Source organism: Chaetodon trifascialis, chromosome 9 (genome assembly GCF_039877785.1).
Source record: "Chaetodon trifascialis isolate fChaTrf1 chromosome 9, fChaTrf1.hap1, whole genome shotgun sequence".
NCBI lineage: Eukaryota > Metazoa > Chordata > Actinopteri > Chaetodontiformes > Chaetodontidae > Chaetodon > Chaetodon trifascialis.
The window spans coordinates 10,730,449-10,754,110 of record NC_092064.1 but is presented as its reverse complement, the minus strand read 5'-3'; the positions used below and the strand labels follow the sequence as shown (position 1 = coordinate 10,754,110).

Below are 23,662 nucleotides of genomic sequence, written 5' to 3'. Positions count from 1 at the left end.
CGACCCCGAAAGGGATAAGCAGCATAGAAAATGGATGGATGGATGCTTAAAGTGTGTTTGACATATGCTTTTAAAAGGTGTATTTCTAACTATATCATAGATATCAAGTTCTTAAAGTTATTAAAAATAAATACACCAATTATGTACTATACTATACTAATACTAAAAGTGGTAAGTGTACTTCATTGTAAGTGTATTATAAATTGTACTTAAGTGTACTTTTAAAAAGTGCACTAAATTACAAAAACTTTTAATAGTAATAAAGTGTACTTATGAAAAGCATACTTATATTCAAGTATATTTCCAACACACTAGTGATATAATGCAATTATACTGCAAGTGCGTTTGGACTGCTCATGAATCCTGACTTTCACTGGTGTAGCTCGTGAAAAGTTCAATTTCGCATACTGTTTACACTTCAAGTAAACTCAAGTATTACTACATTCTTCATAGGGTATCCCTTAAGTATGTTTTTTTCACTTGGATGGCACAAAATGAAAAGTTAAGGCACCAATGTTGTTGAGTGGAGAGGTTTCAATCTGCTCCAAAATGGTGACCTACAGACCTATATCTCCATCCCAAAAACAACTTCAATTTATATAAACTGCGTGCTGTAACAAGCGCTTACTCAGAGTTTGAAATTGCATTGTCCTTGTTGTAGCTCACCAGGGTTTCTTTGCTGTGATCAGACCTCTCGCAGACCACAGCTCTTCATAATTGAGGACACTGGGGTCATTTACGTATACAATTTGTCATTTACCCTCTGTGTAATCCTGCTGACTGTGAATCACATACTGCTGCAAAGAGCAACGTTGGAAAACACCTAAATCAGGAAGATCTGCTTTCAATTATTACCAGACAAAACCCACACGGGACATTTGCATCAAATTAACTCGTGTTTGTCAGTATGAGAGCGCTCACGTTATGTCAAAAACAGTAATATAAAATGTAACATCGCGAGGGATCATAAGTTTTACATTGAAATGTCATTTTTTCATCATCTCTTAATGGTGACGTGTTTGTTAGTCATAAAACGTCTTCACCTAAAATAGCAAGACACAAGGTGACAATCATGAGACCAACAGCAGCATGAACGAAATTCCCAAAATTCCCTCCTTTTTTAAGGTAGGGCACTTTTTTTTTTTTTTAATCTGAAGATGAACAAATAATAGCTGATGATGTGACATCCTTATTAAAGGAAAAACCCAGAGTATTTTCTCCCAAAAAAAAAGGAGCGTCCCTTCTAAATCTGCCGGCAAGAAAAAGCCAAGGCTGCCATGTTATTCTTGTTTTTAAAAGAAGAAAGACAGAAAAAGTGCATCACTTTGCCTCATGTGCATTTTCAGTAAATCTATTGGCAAACTTCTTAAGTCATGGCAATCTGGGAAATGCTCAATCAAAGCACTTTAGGTGGGTTCAAAGGAGTACACTCAAACCACAGTCACTGTACAAGCACATTCCCAACAGGCAAAGAAGGAAGTGGCGAGGTGCTTTTACATGAATCACTTGGACCCTTTGAAAAAAAGTGGACCCAAAACAGTATAAATACCCTGCTAAGCTTCTTGACCCCAATGACTGGGTTGGACAACACAGAGACAACAACAATGATAGCCTTGCTGCTGCTGGCGCTGGTCGCTCACTCCTTTGCTCTGCCTGTGCCGTCAGGAGAGAAGGACAACTGGCTTTTAGCAGAGGTAAGATCTGAGGTTTTTGCCTTGTAAGCTGCCTTCAAGTGGCTTTTTTTTTTTTTTGCTTATTCCACTGCCACAGTGTTAGAATGGAGGAATTTGCAGTTGCTTTTTCACACCATGATAAATGTCACTCAGCTTTTGTTCTCTTTCAATAAACAGAAGTACCTGCGTCGCTTCTATGACCTTCCTGCTGGTCTCCAAGGAATACAGAGGACATCAGGTGTCTTTCAGACCAAGATCAGGGAGATGCAGAAATTCTTCAAACTCAAGGTGAACAGATCTTCAAAGTAGTTAGATCTTCAAACTAATTTTGCTGGTGGTGAATCTTGATATGTGTTCAAGATCTTTGGCTTGAGGGGTATTCTTTCGCCGGCATCCCGTCATGCAAAATCATGTTTTTGTGGGAAGCTTTTTGTAGGAAAGAAGTTGAATTGGGTTGAGCTGAGTTACCTTTATTGTCTTTACAATAACCTTTGTTAAGAATTTGTTGAGTGCAGGACCTACAGGACAATATTCAACAAACAATAAAACCAGAAACACTGATTTTTTTTACAGTTTAGGAGTTGAATAGCCTCAGAGAATGTACTTCTTCTGCATCACTGAACTCTGGACTGCAGAACTAAACCTGTCCTATTATTGACATGTAATACATTTTCGTTCCACCTCTTTGCCTCTGAAGGTGACAGGGAATCTGGATGACAACACTCTGGAGCTGATGAAGCAGGCCAGATGTGGCGTCCCAGACATCGGGGAGTACAACCACTTCCCTCGACACCTCAAATGGCAAAATAACAATGTCACATTCAGGTATACATCAAGACGACGCTTGTGACTATAATGTAAATGGTGGAGATGAACAATTCAGGAAATGAACACCAGTATCATTTATTCACTCGTTCGCCTTGTTTCCTGCCCCCTGATGTTCCAGGATATTGAATTATACACCAGATCTGAAGAAGTCTGATGTCGACCGAGCCGTCCGCAATGCGCTGAACGTGTGGGCTGATGTCACTCCACTGACCTTTAAGAAGCTGCACCATGGCAACGCTGACATTATGATCAGTTTTGGAGCAAAAGGTGCAATAAGCGTTAATTCTGATGTACTGTATAACGTCAGAATGCATACACAAGCCTACGAGGTGTAGGAGGTTTCTACACTGCAGCTGCTGGGCTTTGAAGAATAGTGAACATTCTGCTCGACATGTTAAAGAATCTCTCCTTTACTCTGCAGAGCACGGAGACTATAACCCTTTTGACGGGCCTAACGGATTGCTGGCTCACGCCTACCCACCCGGCCAAGGCATCGGAGGAGACACTCACTTTGATGAGGATGAACAGTGGACCAAAGACTCATCAGGTGACACTCATGCACAAATGCTCAACAATCGTCACTGAACTGATTAACACTTACCTGAACAGTATTCTGACTGGGCATCTTCTCTCTGCAGCTTACAACCTGTTTATAGTGGCAGCCCATGAGTTGGGCCACGCCCTCGGTATGTCCCATTCCTCAGACGCGGGCGCCCTGATGTACCCCGTCTACTCGTACGCTACAGGGTACCCGCTCGCTGAAGACGACATTGAAGGCATTCAGGCGCTCTACGGTGGGGAAATATAGCATGAGACCTGCTGTTATTTTTCCATGGAAATATCATGTGAACGGTGCATTAATGTCAGCTGTTCATCACAGGCCCAAACCCAAACCCGAGGAAAGTGAAGCCAAAGCCTGACGCACCAAACAAATGTGACCCCATGCTAACCTTTGATGCTGTCACAGAGCTCAGAGGGGAAACCATCATCTTCAAAGACAGGTGCAGTAAGAATAAGATGGTAGTACAAAAACTCCAGATATTGATCATCATGCACAAGACTGTTAACCTATAACCATGAGAGGGTGTGTGAGGACGAGCGTGCATTGCATTGAGATTTGCATAGCTCAGTTTGTTCTGCTATGTTTCGTTAAAATGTCACACCTTGTTGCAGATTCTACTGGCGTCTCCATCCTCAGATGCCAGAGCCTGAGCAGACACTAATCAAGTCCACGTGGCCTACACTCCCCAACAAGGTGGACGCAGCATACGAGAACCCAGAGAAGGACGTGGTCATCATATTTAGTGGTGGGTTATATTACACTTATTTATTGATTTTTGTCATTATTTCTTAGATACAAGACGCAAACTCTTCTCTGTGTTTCAACAGGCATCCGAATGTGGGCTTTGAATGGATATAACCTTGTGGACGGTTACCCAAAGTACATACACAAACTTGGACTTCCCAAGACAATAAGGAAAATCGATGCGGCTGTGTACATCAGAGATACCGGGAAAACTCTGCTCTTCACCGATGAGGACTACTGGAGGTATGTGGTGATGAATATTACATGTCTCACTTATAGGAAAGTTTAAAAGCCTTTAAAACTAGATAGACTGAGTTTGCTTTTATTTGTCGCCCACAGCTACGATGAAGCAAAAGGCACCATGGACACTGGCTACCCTCGATCCATTGAGGACGACTTTCCTGGGATGGATGACGAGATCGATGCTGCTGCTTATCACTATGGTATAATGAATTCACAAATGTTACATTTTCAGTATAGTTAAAGCAGAGCAAAGCAGGATTTCTGTCATACATCAGCTCCATACTGTTTCCCTAACTGCTATCCAACTGTTTTCTTTCAGGATATTTGTATTTCTACCATGAACACATGCAGTACGAGTACAGTTACAGCTCAAGGAAGGTGATTCGCATCCAAAGGACCAACTCCATTCTCAACTGCTGATGAAGTGGTCGGCAGCAGTCAGCAGTGGCTAAACAATATACCCAAACACGCGTTTCAAATGAGACACAGCAGGATGCAGTTCATTGAATGAGCAGAGAAATGGAGACATGCAGGGTAGAGATGACCTGTTCCAGTTAAACAGGCTTATATCAAAGTCAAGTCAGGAAAAAAAAAATATTTTTACTAGTGCTGGACACCTGTAGGTCATATAATAGATAGAGAATGCTGGGAAATTCCGCACAAATATATTTCCTTTTATTATTTCTATTTATTTTACATCTCTTTATTTGAACTACAAGTTTAACTATGGACAGCAAGATCCTTAGCTGGTTAAGTGTCTTGTCAGAAAGAGTGGCCAAATAACTTTAATAAATAACTCATTATTGGGCTACTACTCAACAAAGAGTTTAGTGATTTAATATATAATGTGTTTGTTTTTAGATTTTTATACATTTTGTGAATTACTGTAAAAGCAGAGAAATCAAAGGTGGATTAGTGATTGTGATTTTGAGCTGAACGTAAAGTCATTTTGTCCCATTTGGTGACATTTTGAAGTTCCCGCATATGAGGTTGCATCTGAAGTATCATCCTGAACATTGCAGACCTTACTCTGCGCAGATCTCTGCATGTTGAGTATGCCATGTCTGAAAGATTCTCCTCTTCAAACCAGTTTTCTCAACATGATGCTTTTACCAAATGTCATTTTAGCACTGACATGTTTTTGACATATGTGACATTTGTGAATTTTCTTGTCCTTAAATAAACTGTAAGTCAACTAAGACAATCAGTGTGGTCTTTCATCAGCTCTTAAAGCAGCTGAACTCTTGCTGCCATTCAAATGTTGCATGGCTGTATATAACACACTGCACAGGTGTGATAAACTTCAGTCAGACTGAAGACTTTTGGCTTCAGGTTCACTGATAATCCTCTTTTCAGCTAGTGTAATGTTTCCTGGAAACCTTGTGCAAACTATCAGATGATGCAACCTAGCAGGGATTTTTTGTCTTAAAATGAAGAAGAAATAAATGATATGTGGACAGTTTGAAAATTGGAGGCCTGATAATTCATTAATTGCATCAGAATTACAACAAACTTCATCAAATGCAAAAAAAAAATACTTACTAAATGTTACATCAACACAGGACATTGAATGCACAGTAGTGATAGTATGGCACTTGCATATAGAGTCTGAGTCATGCACATGTAGTTCTCTGTCTTGTCCACTAGAGAGCACTCTTATCGATAGTTTGAGTGGTTAAAGGTCTGACTGACAGTCCTGGGACAGATCAAGAGAGATGTAGAAAAATAGTAGTACTACACAAAATATATGAAAAATTATGGCAATATTCCCCTGTTGCTGTACTCCAGGTCTCTACATCAAGTGTCTCAATCACTTCCTGACTTAATAAATAAAATATAAATGAATAAAAAAAAAACAATGCAGGCTTCATTAGCACAACAATTGTTGGGGAGAAATCTTTGACTCTGGCCACATTAGATCTGAATCATATTAAAAAAAAAAAAAAAAAAAAAAAAAAACGAGCAATTACACACAGTGCCTCCATCCTCCAGCACTGTGCAACAACTTCAAACCAATTCTCTAAATTGTGAGTGAGATGTTTAATGAAAATAAGGAATTTGTGTTGTGTGAGTAGCCCAGTTTTGAAAGGTCAGTGAAGTATCTCTGTCTCAAAGTTGAGGAAACAGTGCAGCTTGAGCCAAGCAGCCTAATCCACAGGCCCAATCATGTGGATGTAATTACAGTGCAGCGAAGCAGTCACCTCATTTGCTCATTTCCGAGGTATTGCGTGGCGCAGGCTGCACCACCGGTTCACAAATCCTGTGTGTTCATCACTGATGTTGGCTTTGAAAGTCTAAGCTCCAGTTTACAAAAACACAGATGTTCTGTCTGAAAGTAATGCGCTTTTAACATGAAGCTTTTTAAAACGAAATTAAGATTGTACTGTCATTTGCATGTGTCAGAAATGATGAATAAAAGGCCATGCGTTTTGAATGGGAATTGCAAATCTTGCAGCAAAACAAGGGGAGAGACATGACAAAGGAAACATCTTAACAAGCAGTAACCACTGATACTATTAGAGCTAACTCCAGGCCTGTGCAGAAAATCAAAATCTTCACTTTTCCTGTAACTTTGCCTTGATGCTTATGATATTTAGAGATGCATATTTGTGGCCTGAGAGAAAGTACATCCAGTCTGCAAAGACAGAAGCTCTCACAGTAAAGTACAGCGGGTGTAACATTCAAAGCTTTGAATGTTTATTTCAGTGAGCGGACCATTTTGTCTCTTGTACGTGGATGCATTTTCACTCCTTGGGGAAAGTTAACAAGACTCTAAATATTTACAACTGATATGGCCTCATTCTTTGGCGGTTTGCAGAAATTGAGCAACTTTTGTTATTGACTTGACTTTTGCAGAGCAGCGCGACTGAGAAACAAATGAAGTCACTTTTAGCCCCTGCGGATTTAGTTTAGAGGTCACGTTTTTTATCTCATTCCAGTCACAGTCAGGAGCCTCTCCCTGCTCCTGCCCCAGTCAAAAGTCATTACCACATCCAACTCTTTCGACTCATTCAGCCATGAATTTTAATGTCTCTCTATGCTTACGTGTAAGGCTGAGCAGTGATGCTGGCTTTCCTGATGTTTCAAGAACAGCCAGGTGGATGTTTAGCTACATTACTGAGCAATCTAAGGTTTAGATCCTGCAGCCTTTCTGATCGTCCTGCTGCCAAGACAAAGAGGGTGCGGTTCAGCCATCAGTGCTCCTGGACTGGAAGGAGCTCTCTTAAGCTAAAAAAAATGAACCATAATGTTCTCATCCACCTCTTATTTTTCCATTTCATTATTCTGATGTTATTTTAAGCACTTCGTAAGATGGATTTGTCTGTTTTTAACTTACAATTTATTTGGATATTTGACATTATTTACCTCTGTTTAAGCACTTTGGAGTCGATAAAAATGTAGAGCAAGGGCAGAGAGAGATGAAATAGGTCAATGAAAAATGGCTATGGAGGGGGAAAAAAACAACAAAAAAAGGTGGTATCCTTTGAGAAAACCTTCAGTCCAGCCCAGCAGCCCCTGATGGAAACCAGATGGAGGAGAATGGCAGAGAGGGCAGCAGGATATATGCCTTTTCCTCTGGGAAAGTCCCTCCTAAGACCACCAGTATGAGGGGGGTGACGCAAGACTGCTGCTACTCCAACACTGACTTGATTATTCTGAGTGTGAGCAGGCAGCGTGGTTTTGGGGACATGGGTCACGTCATTAAGAGGGTCTTCTTTTATCTTCCTCTTTTATTAGGACAGCTTTTATTTCTTTCTCTCAGTGCTTGCACATTGTGGAGGATCTGGAGGTTAATGTTCTGCTTACACTTACCAAACATACACATTTCATAACATGCATGTTAGACTGCAGGTCAGCTAGGTGCAAAGTCCTGAGGGCAGGCAGTGCATTGTTCAAATAAATCTTAACAGGGCTGCTGGTGGATGTGTGTTGCGGTGTGCTTCGTGTTGATAGTGGTAAATGTTACCCTTCTGAGTGTATCTGTTCATCTTACTTCCGTCTCTGTTTATTTTCTGTTGCCTTCAGTGTACCGTTGGCCTCCTCTTCTTGTCTTCCTGTTGTTATTCTTCCTTTTCCCTGAATAGAATACAAACAAAATCTGAAGTCGTTGTGTTTGTAAAGCACCCAGTGCTTCACCGAAAAGGCGCAGTCTGTGTTTCTTCCTGCTGCATGGATGCTGGAATGTGGAGAAAGTCCGGCTGTTCTCTGTGTTGACCCACAAATAGGTAACTCTGACCAGATACGACCCAGGGGCAGATCCAGCTGTGTCGTAAAAGTCACCAGAAAAGTCAGTGAAAGAGTTGTGACCTTGCAGTAGGCTTTTAGGATTAGTTGCTAGGATGTTTTTGTTTTTTTGTTTTTTTTTTCTTTTTGAGCAGTGAAAGTGCTCATTGTGAAAGATTAAAGACACTGTTGGTATTTTGTGAAAAAATGCAGGCAAGGCCTTTACTGAGAACACTGAATAATGGATCTAAAGCTGTTGTTTTCCCTTAAAACTTGATATACAACTGGGCAAAAGTTTGAAATAGAACTAGTTGGTTAAATATTTCTAGATTTGCATGGTGTGAAAATCGACTGCTTTTGCACATTCGAAAGGATCGAGCCAGACTTTTGTTGTAAAATAAGCTCTGTACAGTACAGGAGCTTTTAACAATACAGGAATGCTTAAATAAAAAATGCTATTCAGTTTTATCAGTGAGGGTGAATAAACTACCAATATTTTGATCAGTGGCCTCCAGGGTGCTCCCATTTCTAACCACCATTTTGTGTGAATATGCTCCCTTTTTCACTGTGTAAGAAAACACGGCGTAAGCAAAAATGGAAATAAGCCAGTTGTCGATGAGAGTAACACGATCCAGGATTTGTTCCTTGACAAGCAAAGTCATGCCTTTCCCTCACATACCTCTTGTCACACGCTGAAGATACAAAACAGATAACAGATATAACCTGAAACTGTTTCAAGACCTCCAATAAGGAACAAGGTGCTGTAGTATCACATGGTGGTGTAACATCAGTGCTAAATCAAGGGGAATAAGACAACATGAAGTGCTGACATGTCTGGCTGAGGAAGATCTAAATGTAAGACAACTGCTCCATCTTGCTGACAACTGAAAAAAAATACTTTGGCTCAAGATGGAAGCGTCATTTCAACAAGCTGGGGTACGTTTGTGATGTGAATACACCGGCAAACAATTGTTCTTTCTCTGCTTTACAAAATATGACCTCAATTTTCCAGCAAGGGAGCAGATGTCGAGCGCAGACTGGTGAACAGCTGATGGAAGTGTCCGAACTTCAGTGTAAGAAGCCCTTTTAGCATAATACAACAATCATCATAATGAAACTGCTACTGCGCAACTCTGACCTCTGATCCTCCACACACCCAGTCCTGGTACAGTTTTAGAAATGATGGGTCAATTTTTGGGGGGGAAATCAGAGGTTCCCAGTCTGGGTTTTGTTTTTTTTGTTTTTTTTCCCATCATTATCCAAGAAACTAGTGTTTACTTGCGACCCCTTGTCACAGGTTGCTCAGGTCTTCAGGTTGTGACAGAGTGTTTAATACAAAATAATAAATAATTTGATATCTTTGTGTTGCATTAATGTATTTTTCCACCTTTGGAGGTCGCAAGATGACGTCTATAACTACAGTGTGGCAAGTTTTTTAATATGGATGTCGAACGCAATCCTGCACATGGGCCCACGCACATGTCGAGGATCAAACAAGCACAATGGTGTGAAATACATGAATGCGTAAACTGTAATTGTCTTTAGGATTTATAATGCCATAGATTGGTACAAACCTCCACCGTTTTAGTGGCTCTTGGGAAAACAAGCAAATCTTTGTGGTGTGTGACAAGTTGAGCTGATCTTTTGTTTGTCTGAAAAACAAAACCTCTGTGCCGAGCTGCAGCGCGCTGACACAGTGCCTTGGTGTCTATTGTCACGGCAGCACGGGAAGGCTGAGGGCGTTCAGGGCATCAGTAGGTCAGTATCACGGCTGTCAAATGAGAGCTTCAAATCTGCTCCAGCCCTCCCGGAAACACAGAAAACAGTTGTTTTCCAACAATTGTTAAGATTTACATTCTAAACAAAAGCTTTGGAAGCGCGCTTCTCAAAATAACATGCTCGGGTTTCACAGCATCCCACGGGAGGGGAAAGTAAAGCCTTGCAGTGCTCGGAGGGTACAGGCTCATTGTTGAAGCAAAGTGAATTAGTTGCTTGGATAGCTTGATCCTCCAGAGGATCTATCAGGGAAGGTCAAATTACATTTGTTTGATAGTTGTTCAAGCAAGAGCAGAGCACTTAATAAAGACACCCTGGTTCTGCTTGCCTGAATTAATTATACACAGTTCAAAGCCTCCCTCTCCTTTGAAGTAATTACATCTCAGAGCCAGACCAGTGCAGAGAGGCGAGTGATTACCGTTTGATTTCTTCGCTCACGTGTCTCACACCAACTTAATGCAAACAACACACCTAAATTGAGCTCAAATGTAAAATTAGAATTTTATTAAAGTGCTCTTTCCGCTATTGCTGTGCTTTGAAAACCAGACCAGAAAAGCAGGAGGACGAAGCCCTTTTTTTAATTCAGGAAGAGGTAAGAAAATCTTGTTCAAACTTGCATTAATGTGAATCTTCTAGCGATTACGCCACAAATATAGGCACATAGGATATGCCTGTTTTTTCAGACGTCAGCTGACTGAAAACACACCTCACTCTCTCACTGAGCCAGCAGGAAACGCATCCAGAGAGAGTGAGCAGAAAAAGGCCTCTTGTTGTCCTGATTACAGCCCCTCTTCCTACGCCCGACAGTTATTTACAGGGGTCACCTATGCCGTCTTTGTTCTGTGGACATATTTGAACACGTCTGTTTCTTTACTTTCATGGGAAATGAACTTTCTGTGTGAACAGTTAAGCAACCATGTTCCAATTAAATGTCACTGCACTTCTTCGTGAGCTCAGCAGGGTTTGTTTTTCAGTGTCAAACAGAAATGTCAGCTTTTCTGTCAAGGTCTCAGCTGATTCCAGCCCTGAGAGAAACTGTGAAACGCTGTTAAAGGTGATCTTATATGCTGTGCTTTGTTGCGTGTTTTCTCCGAGCAGAGCGGCAGACAGACGCACAGAACATCACTGTTGTCAGCCTGCTGGTCTATCATGTATCATAGAGATCGCATGTCAAGACATTTGTGCTGCTTCTCAACACATCTGTGCGTGTCCCCGACTGGACAGAGGGACATTGTTTGGAGCAAACTGAAATGTAAATATACATGACCTGACCTTCATTCAGCACAGCTTTCTGATTAAGTTCTTGTCCAATGAAGTATCAGCCATATCTGACATTCTTCATCACATTACTTCACTTCAAGCTATCATAATTAATATTAATTCATGCTCAGACATGAAAAAAAAAATCCCCCACTTGTGATCTGTAACCTGTTCTGTTGCATTCCCCCAGTGGTGTTTATCTCACCACTACTGACTGCAACCGGGACAGTTTCTGATGGATGGTCAGCTCCTTTGGTCTCAGCAGGCCATCGCTTCAGGAGGTGGACAAAAAAAATGCAAACATCTGGAAGTGTTTTGTGCAATGGGGTCAATCCATCGAGGGCTCCTGGAGAGCCTCCTACCAGTGTGAAGAGAAGAGCCGCATTCTAACACACTACGACTGCAGGGACGTTGGTTCCTTTAAAGACCTACCAAAGGTCCTCTGTGTTCTCAAGCACGTTCAACAATGATGTAATCTGTGACAAACCCTTTTGGTTTAGTCAGCCTTATTTTGGCTGTTTCTGGGTGTCTGGGAGTTTAAAAGATGTGTCACAGAAAAGAAGGCATAATGTGAGTGCTTTCTCTGTCTCACAGGACAAACACTCTTTGCCAGACACCACACAGGAGCTGCCATGGCTGAAACCCGGCTTTCTCTCCCTTTTTCTCCTTTCTCTACTCATCTCGCTCCCAGTCACCTCCTTGGCAGTATGCGAGCCCGCTGTAGCATGGTATTCTGCCAAACCCTGGCGTTTCTGCCCACTTTACTGGTTTTTAAGGACCATTCAACCATAAGTGTGTGTATGTGTCTGTGTATCCAGACACTTTCAAGCAAATACAGCAACAAAAAAAAAACTCTATACAAAGCACGTTACTGAGTTGTAAAAAAAAAAAAAAAAGTGAAGAAACTACTGTGAGGGTAAAGCTTTGAGATCTAAAGCTTTCCTCGTCCTGTAAAGAGGCACACCCTGCGATGACTCAGTCACGTAGAGATGCATCACGCACTGCTTTCAAAAAGAGGATCTCCAGCAAAATGTTAAATACAGTGTCGACACTGACACGTTCTTTCCCTGTTTGCGGTCTCATTTTTAATGTGTGTTTATGCTCCTTTGCTGACACACCTAACAATTGTTGCCATTTTTGCATCAAACAGAACATCCAGCAACCACTAAGTGTGAGAATAGTCAATTTATTACACATGATTCAAATATATATAAAGCTATATACAATATAGTTACATAAATAGAAACTCCTACACTAAGGCTGGGCTCAGCTGACTTTCAAAATAAAAGGTGGATTTCCTTTAAAATTTCAGAATCAAAACACTAAAGACCCAAAGCCTTTACAGCTTGCTGACATTCAAAACCCTTACGTGCAGTCTTGAGGCTGATCGTCCTCTACAGTCCACAGAAATACCACGGGAATGCCAAGGTAAGATTACAAAACACAGCACGGTGCAGCTTGGTGTTTACACATCAACACCGACACATGTACCTGCACCACTTCGTTACCAGTAAAAATTGCCATACTTCATTGGCCAAATTTGTTATGAAACTACAGTCTTTCCCAATTGGAAACTGATGAGACAGCAGGTGGAAATAAAGTCCCAACCAACACGTTCACGGCTTGTTCACTCCTGTTGTGTTATGTCATAAAAACAAACAAAACTGCATGCACATCATTTGCAAAGGCCCAACTTAGTGTCATTATTTAAATAAACTCCAAACACAATGAACAAGTTGTCAAGTTGGGCTGTATTCATAGAAACAAATTCAAGTAATGAAATGATCATTCTGTGGGTGTGAAAAAGAAAATATTTTACACTCAACTAAGCTTAGTTACAGTGTGTGTAACACGACTTTACTGGAAGTTTCCCAACCAGACCGTGCTCAAAAGAAAAAAAAAAAAAACCTCTAATCCTCGGATTGTAGAGTTTCAGATTTTTGGGAAGTAAGCTTATTATCTTTCTAGCTGAGAGTTACATAAGAAGACTGATATCGGTCATATGTCTGTACGGTACATAGCTACAGCAAGCGGCCAAGCTAAGCCAGTTAGCTTTGCCAGGAATACAGACAGGAAAATGCTAGCCTGGCTCCGTCCAAAGGAAAAACAAAACACCTAACAAACAGGTTATATCTCATTTCTTTAATGCACATAAAGACAACTGGTTGTGGCTGTTCAGAGGTTGGTTGCCTTAAAACCTCATGACATGACTCCAGGCAGTGACTAAACCGTCCAGGAAATAGCACTTCCCCTTACAATCACATTTTTTAGGTTTTGGTTTTTGTGTGGATTAAACAAACAAAGATAATTAGTGAGCTTGTAGTGCTGGTAGATGAATTTGTTACCTTTGGGAAGAATCAGGCTAGCCTTTTGCCCCCAATTCCACTCTTTATGCTAAGCTAAGCAAGCGTGAAGCCAGTTAGCTTTCAGTCTTCTGATGTAACTCCTCACCTGAAAGCATGCATTTCCCAAAATGTCAAATGATCCCTTTAATCATTTCAGCAAAACATCACATTCAAAGTCAAATGAAAAATCTTAGTGGTCAAATATGTTCTTCAGTGTGGATATTATGAGCAATGTAAAGAGAGTTTCTACTAAGACAGTGACATTTAGCCATGTGTAAGTGCATCATTAAAAAACGGTGAAAGTGCAAATAATTCTTAATGGTCCCACTTTAAATGACAAACGTGATGTAAGAACATTGCTTAAAGTTTTGGGTTGATGAAAGGTCCCCTACTAGTTTACGTTAATGATGAAAAAGAAGTTGTTGTGTCGTGTAAAATGCTGTACATTTTGTCACTGTGTTTGAAAGAGGTACAGCATTTACGATGCTTGTGTCAGGAGATCATGAAGGCTACGTTAAACCTTTAAGACAGATTCCAGTTTCACCTGGGAACAGAGGTCATTAAGTGAGAGTAACACAAAAAAGTGTTCTGCATATCAAAGCAGACAAGGCACAGCTCTGGCACTGGGACGGGAAGGGCTGGGGGGACATGCTCCATCAGAACTAGTTCGTACAGCGTGTTGTCCGAGCATGTTGGAATTCGTCGCACTAGAAGGCGGACCCCGTCACAACGAGGGGGGTTGTGATATTGCCTAAAATGGTGTGAACAATTTCACTTGGTGTTGCACGCAGTCACTCGTATGAAAAGTACCAGAAATGGTTGTGTCAAGAAAGACAAACAGCGTGACATTGGTGTGAACACCAGAACATCAGTTTCCGAAAGTGACAGAAATGAAAGTGACCCTCTAGGGGAGGGTTTCCGAAACTACCCAACCATCTGACAAGCATTTCTGACGGAGTATACTGGCCCCTTAAGGAGTGGTCCATTACCACAGTCTCACAACACAATGCCCTCCACATTACAGTTCAGCACCTCGTTGTGTTGGACCTGACCCAGCTGCCGGTGGAACTGTCCCTGCTTCTGGGTCCTCCAGCAGTGGATTTGTTCTCCCAGTGTAATACTCTTAATACTGGGCAGGTGAGTCAGCATGTTATTTGGCAAGGATGCCACACCAGAGCTAGACAGATTGAGCTCTTGCAAGGAGTCTAGTCCGCTAAAAACCGCAGGGCTCAGAGTCTTGAGCTTGGGGTTGTTTGAGAGATCCAGGACTTGCAGGCTCTGGAGGCCCTTGAAGCTGTGCGACTCGATTTCCTGAAGCTCACTGAGGCCACTGATGGATAAGGAAACCAGATCATTCAACTGAGCGAAAGCTCCCTCCTTGATTCGGGTGATGGGGTTACTATCTAGATTGAGGTACCTTAACGGAAGTCCCGCCAGTCTCGGTACACTCGACAGCCGATTTGCTGACAGATTTAAGCTTTGAATGTGTAGTGCTCGCCCACGCAAAGTCGTGGAGACCGACACAAGCTTGTTATGAGACAAATCCACGCTGACAGGCTTGCCGTTAACTTTAGTAGTGAACACATCCATGTCGAACTCTTGGAAGCTGTTGTGGCTGAGGTCAACTTCAGCCAGAGGGAGGCCAGAGAAACAGTTCGGGGAGAGGCTCTCCAAGCTGTTGTGGCTCAGATCCAGAGTCTCCAGGTAACGCAGCTTGGACAAAGCATTGGGGCTTACCTGAAAATGTGAAGGCAAGGGAGAGGGAACAAAGAGAGAAAGACACTTTAAGAGCTAAGCAGGAGCGAGGTAGTATTTTCAGAGTTGAAGATGATAGTGAAATAAAAGTATACAAGATTTGACATAAACAGCATCTCTTTGTTTAACTCAAATATATGTTTAAAAACTTAATTTTCAGTATTTATGTATAAAAATCACAATCTTCACTTATATTAACAAAAGACCATGGTTATAGTTTAATTAATTCACTTTTCATAACAAAACTGCTGAAATGTTTCCCTGTAAAACACTAAAACAGAGCAAAACAGTAGTAGCAATATGTAGAGAGGACTCCTTTACCTTTAACTTTTTTTTAACCCACGACAAAAACATTTAACATTGATATGGTGAACTTGTTAGCCAACAGCTTCCTATTTACACATCTAGCAGCAAAGGAAGAACACGAGCATTCATTTGGAGCTGTGTTTCTGGACACCAAACAATTGTTACGTCCAATACTGACTCTAGCTCTGTTTTGGTCTCCACCAACTCCAGATGGAAATATCTAGCTCTTTAGCTACTAGCTTTGTCTGTTTGCCTTTCGGTGCTGGGGAGTCATGCTACATGGGGTTTTAGAAAGAAGAAAACAGCTGCTTTCTACAGCTACAAACGCTGTGAGAGGTAAGTAGCACCCCTGTAGCAGCAAAGCCTGTGTACTGACTGACAAGTGGATGCATTTTATTGATTATAAGTTGAATTAGAATTAGTTGTATAAGTAAGAATGTGTTACTTTTCCAAAGGCTATATAACTGATTTCAGACCAAACAGCCTTGACTTGAGTTCCTCCAACCACTGACCTTTGTTATATGGTTGCTGCTTAGGTCCAAGCTAACGAGGGTGGTGTAGCCTGGACCAGCTAACATGGTGTCGCTGAGCGGGCCCATGGCGTTAGAGGACAGGTCTAAGGAAGCAGTGTCCAGTGGGATGGGGACGGGCATGGTAGCACTGGGTCCCAGCCCGCGGCAATCCACCCTGGTCAGACTGAAGCTGTCGAACAGGCCATAGCTTTCCACCTCACAATGGCAACCAGGGTGGCAGTTCTTGACGGCACTGGAGTGGACCAAGGCCAGCAGCGATAGGCCAAACCACAGGAGGAGCGCCATTATGTTCTAGAGAGAGAACAAAGTCAATATTTACCTTTGACCTGTCACTCTCATTGAAATGAGAGCTTTTCTCTCATGAAAAACATCCTTTATCATGTTCAAATCAGCTTTCAAACAACGACAGAAAATGGACAACTTCAACTACCAGGTCAGGTCAGTACACCTTGTCCAGACTCATTCAAACAACACGTTGTTTGTCCCTGTTCAAATGCCATCTTCTAGGTATTTATTAGGCTGTTTGAAAAGACTTTAAGCTTTTATTCGTGCAACTTGAGTAGCCCAAATTTCCCTCCCTTTTGGCTTCCCAACAGATGTGACCTAATTTCTTTTGATCAAAGAGTTCATTTGCACTTTCTTAGTTTACTCTGCACGCAGGATTGTAAAAATGGAAAGTTGGGTGTATATTACTGTTCCATCTTCAAATCAGGAAAACAAGAGATGTCCCCACTTTCTGAGCACAGCATCAGTGCCTCGGTGCATTAAGACAAAATAAAACAAATTCAGAGGCAACTTCTCCAAAAAAATGATACTGCCATATGGTCTACTACTATAACAGCACCGCATGAAATAACAGTGGAACGGAAAGCTTCAAAATTAAATAACCAACAAAAGGAAACAAAGCATGCACATTCAATCACTGAATCACTCATTTTTAGTATTAATGAAAAATGCATGAAGAAGCAAATACAATACAGTACATACAAAAATAATGAGTGAATGTAAATGACACTAAAGATATCAATATATAAATACTTTGATTTGAAAGCAGAGAAGAACCAATGATACCTTTCATTCAACTGCTGCTGCAGCTGTTGCCGTTATTCCTTTATGTGAAAATGAATAAAGCTCACTCAGTTCAATTTAAGCAACGTGTGTACACACACTCACACAGTTGAATAAGTATGAAGTGTGGACAGAGGTTGGGAGTTGTGTAACAGGTAGAAATGAACAGTCATGGTCAAGTGGCCCAGACATGACAGAGCAGAGCGTGAGTTAAAGACACAACGCAAGGTTTTACAGCATGAAATTAGATTAAATTGAGCCTTACGAAATGCAATTAAAGCTTAAGTCGGTCTCTCAGTTGGAGATGAGCAAACTGCAATTATTGATCGGGCTGTCACTTGGAGCAACCTTATACAGGATTCTAATGGCATCGCTTGTTTTTCCTCATATTCTTGAAGGCATTTGTTCCTGACTGACAATGCAATAAACATGACATTACAGAGAGCCTAAACAATATTTGAGCATCTCCAGTGAATCCTGGCCTCTGAGCCTCAGACTGACATTCATTTTAAATTTTTAGACTTTATTGATCCCAATTGGGAAAATCTTTTATTGCAGCAGCAGGTCAAACATAAACATAAACATAAACATAAAACATAAACAAATAAACATAAAATAGGTACAAAAAAGATGGATAAGGATGAGAATAACACTGAGAGTAAAGATTGTTCTTAACAGCAATTGTCTTATAACTTAGTATATAGTTATACAACATGTATTAAATTCCAAATGTATTACAGGACAGACAGCAAAGATTACAGCTGTTACCAGGTTTGTTTGACAGGGGTTAATGTTTTTTAATCTTGACTTATGTAAGAGGACAAGGTTGCATGGCTGCGAATCACTCATGAGGCAACATACACAGGCTAATTACGACGGCTCAAAGTCTACTTGCTCACCTCTGTGTAGTGCTTTCTGCTGGTTTGACCCGTGAAGAATATCTGATTGCATAAATGTAATCACCTGAAAGATTTTAGTTGACTCACAGAGTACATGGTCTGCCATTTACTGCTATGTACTTTCATATCTTTATGAATACAGTATGGGGTGGGATTACTGTCTTCTGCTACATGAAGGTTCTAACTGATATTAATAATGGTATGGTGCATGCATGCGTGCGTGCGCTCTGGGTGGAGGCCTGAAAGCCTCCAGCTGCAGGTCTTGACCAAACAGGAATGGGCGAGTTTCATGACAAATGAAGCTGAGTACACAAATCTTTCACTCACTGAACAAATGTGAAAAAGATGCTTTCTGAAGCCGAACGAGAGTCCACCCATGAAATGAATCACATACAGGACAGAGGCAAACGCGAGTCATCATGTGACAAGATCTCATGCAGAGTGTTTCGGAAATTAACTTTAAACTTACAGTTTTAATGGCAACTGCTAACCTTGCATGTTTAGTGTACATATAACATCATTAACTGTCATTAAAAAAGAAAATAGAAAAAGGTCCTTCTCCACCTTTCCACCCTCAAGGCTTGCTTCACCGCCAGCAAGCTGCAGGCCTCAGAGACGTGCCTCGTCGGGACGCCGCAGAGCAGCCACGTGCAGACTAAACACAGGAAACTGCCAGTAAAACCAAGCGGTCATCCGTTATTTCAGTCCACCACGCCGGCCGTCAGCAGCTCGTCACCTCTGTGTGGTTTCGCGCCACATTCAGCCGTCCTTCCTTCCTTTCCTGCGTCCTTTGCTCCATCTGTTGCTTCTGCGAGGACTGTAAACTTTCTGCTCCAGCTGTTCTGCTTGACCTCTCACCAATAAATCTCAGCTAACAGCAAACTGCTTCTGGTGCTGCCTTCAAATCAGACACATTCGGACTACTGCAATTACCCAAAGGCAGCGGCAGTTAGAGCGGCGCACCCCCCTGAGTGGACAATTGGCAAAGACCTGTGAAATCACGCCCCAACACCTTCACACTTTCCGAGGCCCTTTCACACCTCTTTGCCCTGGGAAAGCAGCGCAACAACCCCTGCTGTGCTCTGAGCGACCATCGGCCATTGGCTTTTTACTTATCCACCTTCATACTGCAAATATATACAGCATTGATCACTTTTCCGAGCACGATTTTGACTGAACCACATTTTATCACCTCGTAAACACAGGCAGACTTTTGCAAAACTCTGTCACTGTGATAATCCAATTACCGTGGTGTGCTATCAGTATAAACACAATGATGTAACGTGTCAAAAGCCAATATTAAAGCACAGCTTTTATTGCCCACAAGCAATATACTTATCTAACGTCAAACAAAAGATTTCTTCTTCCAGCTGGCTTTTCTTTATGTAAATTTATTCAAAAAATAAAGGAGACAGTGAACGCATCAAACATAAAATCTCCTCTGTTCTCCCATTTAACTCATTTATTTGCATCTGTGTCAAACATCATCTGCTCCTCTCTGTTTCCCAGCATCCTGCAGTGTTCTGGTGTATTCTTCACGTCTTTAAGGCGGCTCTCTCCCAATTTAATCTTCAAGTTGAAGGCTGAAAACTGTGTAATTAGAAGATGGATGCCTCACTAATCCTTTTTAGCCAAATTAATGCATGACACTGAGGAGGAGGAGGCAGTGAGTTTCACTTAAACTGATGGTACTTAAGTGTTTTAAAACAATTAGGCAGCAGTGGGATGCCTACGGGTACGGCGGATAAATACATTCACATGCAAGGGGTCTGATCAGATTCATCAAAGTTCATTTCAGCAAAGCTAGAAGAGACAGTGTTCAGAGATCCACCACAGAGCCTGAATATAACGACCACTTCTGTCAATGAGACCGTCTGCTGCAATGGGTTAACTTAAATACATATTCGTTCATACCAAAATTGATGTTACTATAAGTCAAACTTACTTTGTCTGTCTAATGAAAGCAGCGTTGGTGGACGATTACTCAAGCACTGCACTTCAGCCCAATTTTGGGTATTTGCTTTTTTCCTGCACGACATTTACGTTACGGTTTAAGTGACTAGTTTGGTTGTGAATTTAGATTTTAATCTAAAAAACAAACAAACTGTGATCTGTTCATTGAACAGAGCTTTGCTTTGTTTAAGATTATAGGACACAACAGTGAACAGCAGCCTCACTTCCATCAGCAATACCATGAAATTCTGCTTAGATCTATCAGTAATAATAATCCAATCATGCAAAATGTAACATTATGCAGCACTCTCTGTTCATACTAAGACAATTAACAAAAATTTTGTTCAATATTTGACTTGTAACAGAGTATTTTGCTTTGCAGAAGTACTAAAAAAAACTTTTTCCACTGTGTCTGTCACACAACCAGCACCTATGATAACTACCCTTAACTGAGCTCTCCTTTCTTTCCTTTTAGGTCGGTTTTGCAATCTGTTTCCAGCTGACTTTCCTCCTCTTCATCACTAAAGTCTGACAGACTCAATCTGTCAGTGTCCTCTCTGCACAGACACAGTGGACACTCACTGCCTGCCATGATCACCTCTTCAGATCCAGTTTCCTGCAGCCGCTGCAGCATTTTCACACAAATTATCCAAAACAATCGTCACGTGTTTCTCAAAGTATCGTTGACAATACCTCCAATTAAGACGACCACGCCCCTCTCAGCTGTCAATCACGGCTCCACTTGTCACCTCTGCGCGTATCATTCGCAGGAGTACGCAGACTGTGTGAAGTTTGTGAGTCTGAGTGAATAATTTGCGGGAACAGGGCTGTTTGAGGCCGGTCAGCTCAGTCGGGACTCCAGGGGCGGTTTCTTCAACGCGAAGGGAAAACGTGAAATCTGATCTGACCACAGAGGTCCGCTGGTCTGCTGCTTTCTGTGTCCGAAACCACACCGCTCCCACACCAACATTTCACACTTTGTGACACGCAGAGAAGGGGTGGAAGGGGAGGAATTCAGAAAATGTCCTACTTTCGGTACTTTTTTTGCTTAGCCTGTGATCTGAGGAACTTACTTTGGTACCTTCCATGCAGACAGTCCGCTTTTCGGCCGCTTTTCACTTCACCGCTCCCATTTTCCAGACCCCCATGAAGCTCCCGTGTCCCGCTGGTTTGTGCGTCTGCCGGTCCACATGATCTCTGCGGGTTCCCCCCGGGTGTCTGCCCCGCTACGATAAACTGTCAGGAGCTGGAAACACTGGGAGACACTCGTCTGTTCCCATCCCACAAAGTCCGTCGCCTCGCATTACCATCGTCAAGCCCGCCAGCGTACAAAATACGAGCACATCCTGTCCATGCTTTCCAAAACAAAGTGTTTTAAAATGTAATGTTTGCATTTGTTAATGGTTTCAATCTATGTTTTGGTAAATGTTTAAGCTAAATAAAGCCCGTACATATAAATGCTGTAATCCTGTTCATGTCGGGTTGGTTTAGTTTTTGTGTTTCCTTGGCTCCTGTTGCTATTGCGCTTATAACATTTCCATGTGGAATCAATTACAGCCAGTAATTAGCCTAGCTTAGCTGTTCTTTTCTTCATTTCTTTAATTAGCAGGATTTTTTATTTTACACACACACACAGGAGAGAGGGAGAGCGTTTGATGAAATATTACTGCCTCAACACATAATATCTCAAAAATGCTACATTTCTGAGATTACAGAATCCCTTCACCAACGTTGAAAGTTTTACTTTTGAAACCCCACACAAGTTACTTCCGCTCTCGGTCTACTGCCTCAGGTAGCTTGGACGCTGTTTGTGAGTGCGCACTCTAGTGGAGACGCCGGAAATAAACTCACATGAAAAGAAAAACTGAAAACAGTGTTACGCAACAAGGCGGCGGTTTGTTTCATTTGGCTTGAAGTTCACTTTTGATGAAACTGATTAAAGAAATAATGTGAACAGGAAAAACAGACTTTTCCTGTTGCTGCCTACGCAGCGTTTGTGGCCTGGTTCTTTGCAAAAGGAGTTGCTAGAGTGTTAAGCAACATTTGCACAGACATATCGTGCAGGTTTATTTTAAGTAATTTAATTAAATATTTTTACATTATTTCAGTAACAGATCATTGCAATCTGTCATGAGGAAAACGCTGTGAGTGTCAAAAATCAGTATTTTCATTACAAGAGCACGAGAGCCATACATTTGTCACATTGCAGCTCTGCGGAGACATCAGGCTTCGTCCTGTACAATGAGACTCTGTAACAAGCTCTCGAAAAGGACCAGGGCCAGAAACACACCGGTCAAGTGTTATGAAATACGTGGTGCACATCTGTTGCTGCTCACACAAAGCTAAGGGGCCTCCGTTCTTCATCTGCTGCCCTCAGCCACTGTTTTCCTCGTGAGAGCATGACAGCATCACAGCACACACCCATACAGCACTGCATACAAGTTCACTCACAACACTTACACTTGGCACATGTGTGGCTTTTGGAACAAAAAAAAACGTCTTACGGTAAGTTGTGATGGAAAGGGGAAGCTATTTTGCCAAGTCATTTGGTGTTACACATGTAGATACTTGTATCTACAAACACCACACACACACACATACACACACACTTCTTGCATGCCGCAGTGTCTGGGAATCTTCAAGGCTGTAAAGATAAGACAGGGGGGAGGCAGACAGAATGCAGGGTGCAGTATCAGTCTGGAAAAGTGCAAAAACCTCAGACAAGAACAGGAAAAACATAAAAGATTATGATTAATATTCTACCTGAATCAGGCATGACCAGAGTGGACATACATCATCATATAGAGCACTACAATGAGTGTATAGTGGATGTTTGCTGATTCAGAAAGAAAAATGGCCTGGCTATTACACAGACCGTTCGAGCTCATCTTTAATAATTCGTCCTCCCTTGTTAAGAAAATGTATCATATTTAGCATTTAGGTAAATCTTAATCTTAATCCCTAATGCATAGGGTTCACTCCCTTTATCTCAGTGCAGTAAACTTCACTGTAGGCTTATCCACTAGATGGCGCCAGAGCGAAAGACATCCTCTAATAAATGAACTGTCTGCCATTGCACAGTCATGTCCCATGAAGCAATCCAGAGACACCAACTCACCTGAGAAGTTTCATGGACGATAACAGAAAATTAAGTTGATGACATCACAACATTCAGTGCAAATTCATGTTTTCTGCCTTAGTTGTGAGTGTTACACTCCACCCTTAGATGGCTCTATGGGGCGAGCTCCACAGAAAAAAAAAAAAACCTGGTCAATCCATGTGGTGTATAAATATGAAGACACCAGCCTCCCTTCTGATGCTGACACCGGAGCTTTCAGGTACTTCATCCTCTTGAGCGACCACGGGCAGTCACCTGGGCGGAGAGAGGACAGCAGAGGAAAAGGGACAAGCAACACAGGGAACACATCCAGCCGTCAGTGAACACCGATGGTGTTATTGTATTCTGGCAAGCTCTTCAAAAACCTCAGTGTAA

At 41.7% G+C, this 23,662-nt stretch overlaps 2 protein-coding genes across 2 annotated transcripts; one reads left to right on the top strand and one right to left on the bottom strand.

Annotated features, from left to right (window-relative positions):
• The first annotated feature begins 1,591 nt into the window (after positions 1-1,591).
• On the top strand, positions 1,592-5,104 carry mmp13b (matrix metallopeptidase 13b). The gene is made up of 11 exons (XM_070970256.1): positions 1,592-1,694; positions 1,851-1,961; positions 2,371-2,498; positions 2,620-2,768; positions 2,923-3,048; positions 3,140-3,295; positions 3,382-3,502; positions 3,675-3,808; positions 3,891-4,050; positions 4,147-4,250; positions 4,370-5,104. The coding sequence occupies exons 1-11, from the start codon at positions 1,605-1,607 to the stop codon at positions 4,468-4,470; spliced, it is 1,380 nt and encodes a 459-aa protein (XP_070826357.1). The 5' UTR covers positions 1,592-1,604; the 3' UTR covers positions 4,471-5,104.
• Positions 5,105-12,477: 7,373 nt separating this feature from the next.
• tsku (tsukushi small leucine rich proteoglycan homolog (Xenopus laevis)) lies at positions 12,478-21,485 on the bottom strand. The gene is made up of 3 exons (XM_070971275.1): positions 21,243-21,485; positions 16,229-16,540; positions 12,478-15,392 (listed from the first exon to the last, which is right to left on the bottom strand). Exons 1-3 carry the CDS (start codon positions 21,255-21,257, stop codon positions 14,652-14,654), a joined length of 1,068 nt encoding a protein of 355 aa, XP_070827376.1. The 5' UTR covers positions 21,258-21,485; the 3' UTR covers positions 12,478-14,651.
• Between the last annotated feature and the right edge of the window lie 2,177 nt (positions 21,486-23,662).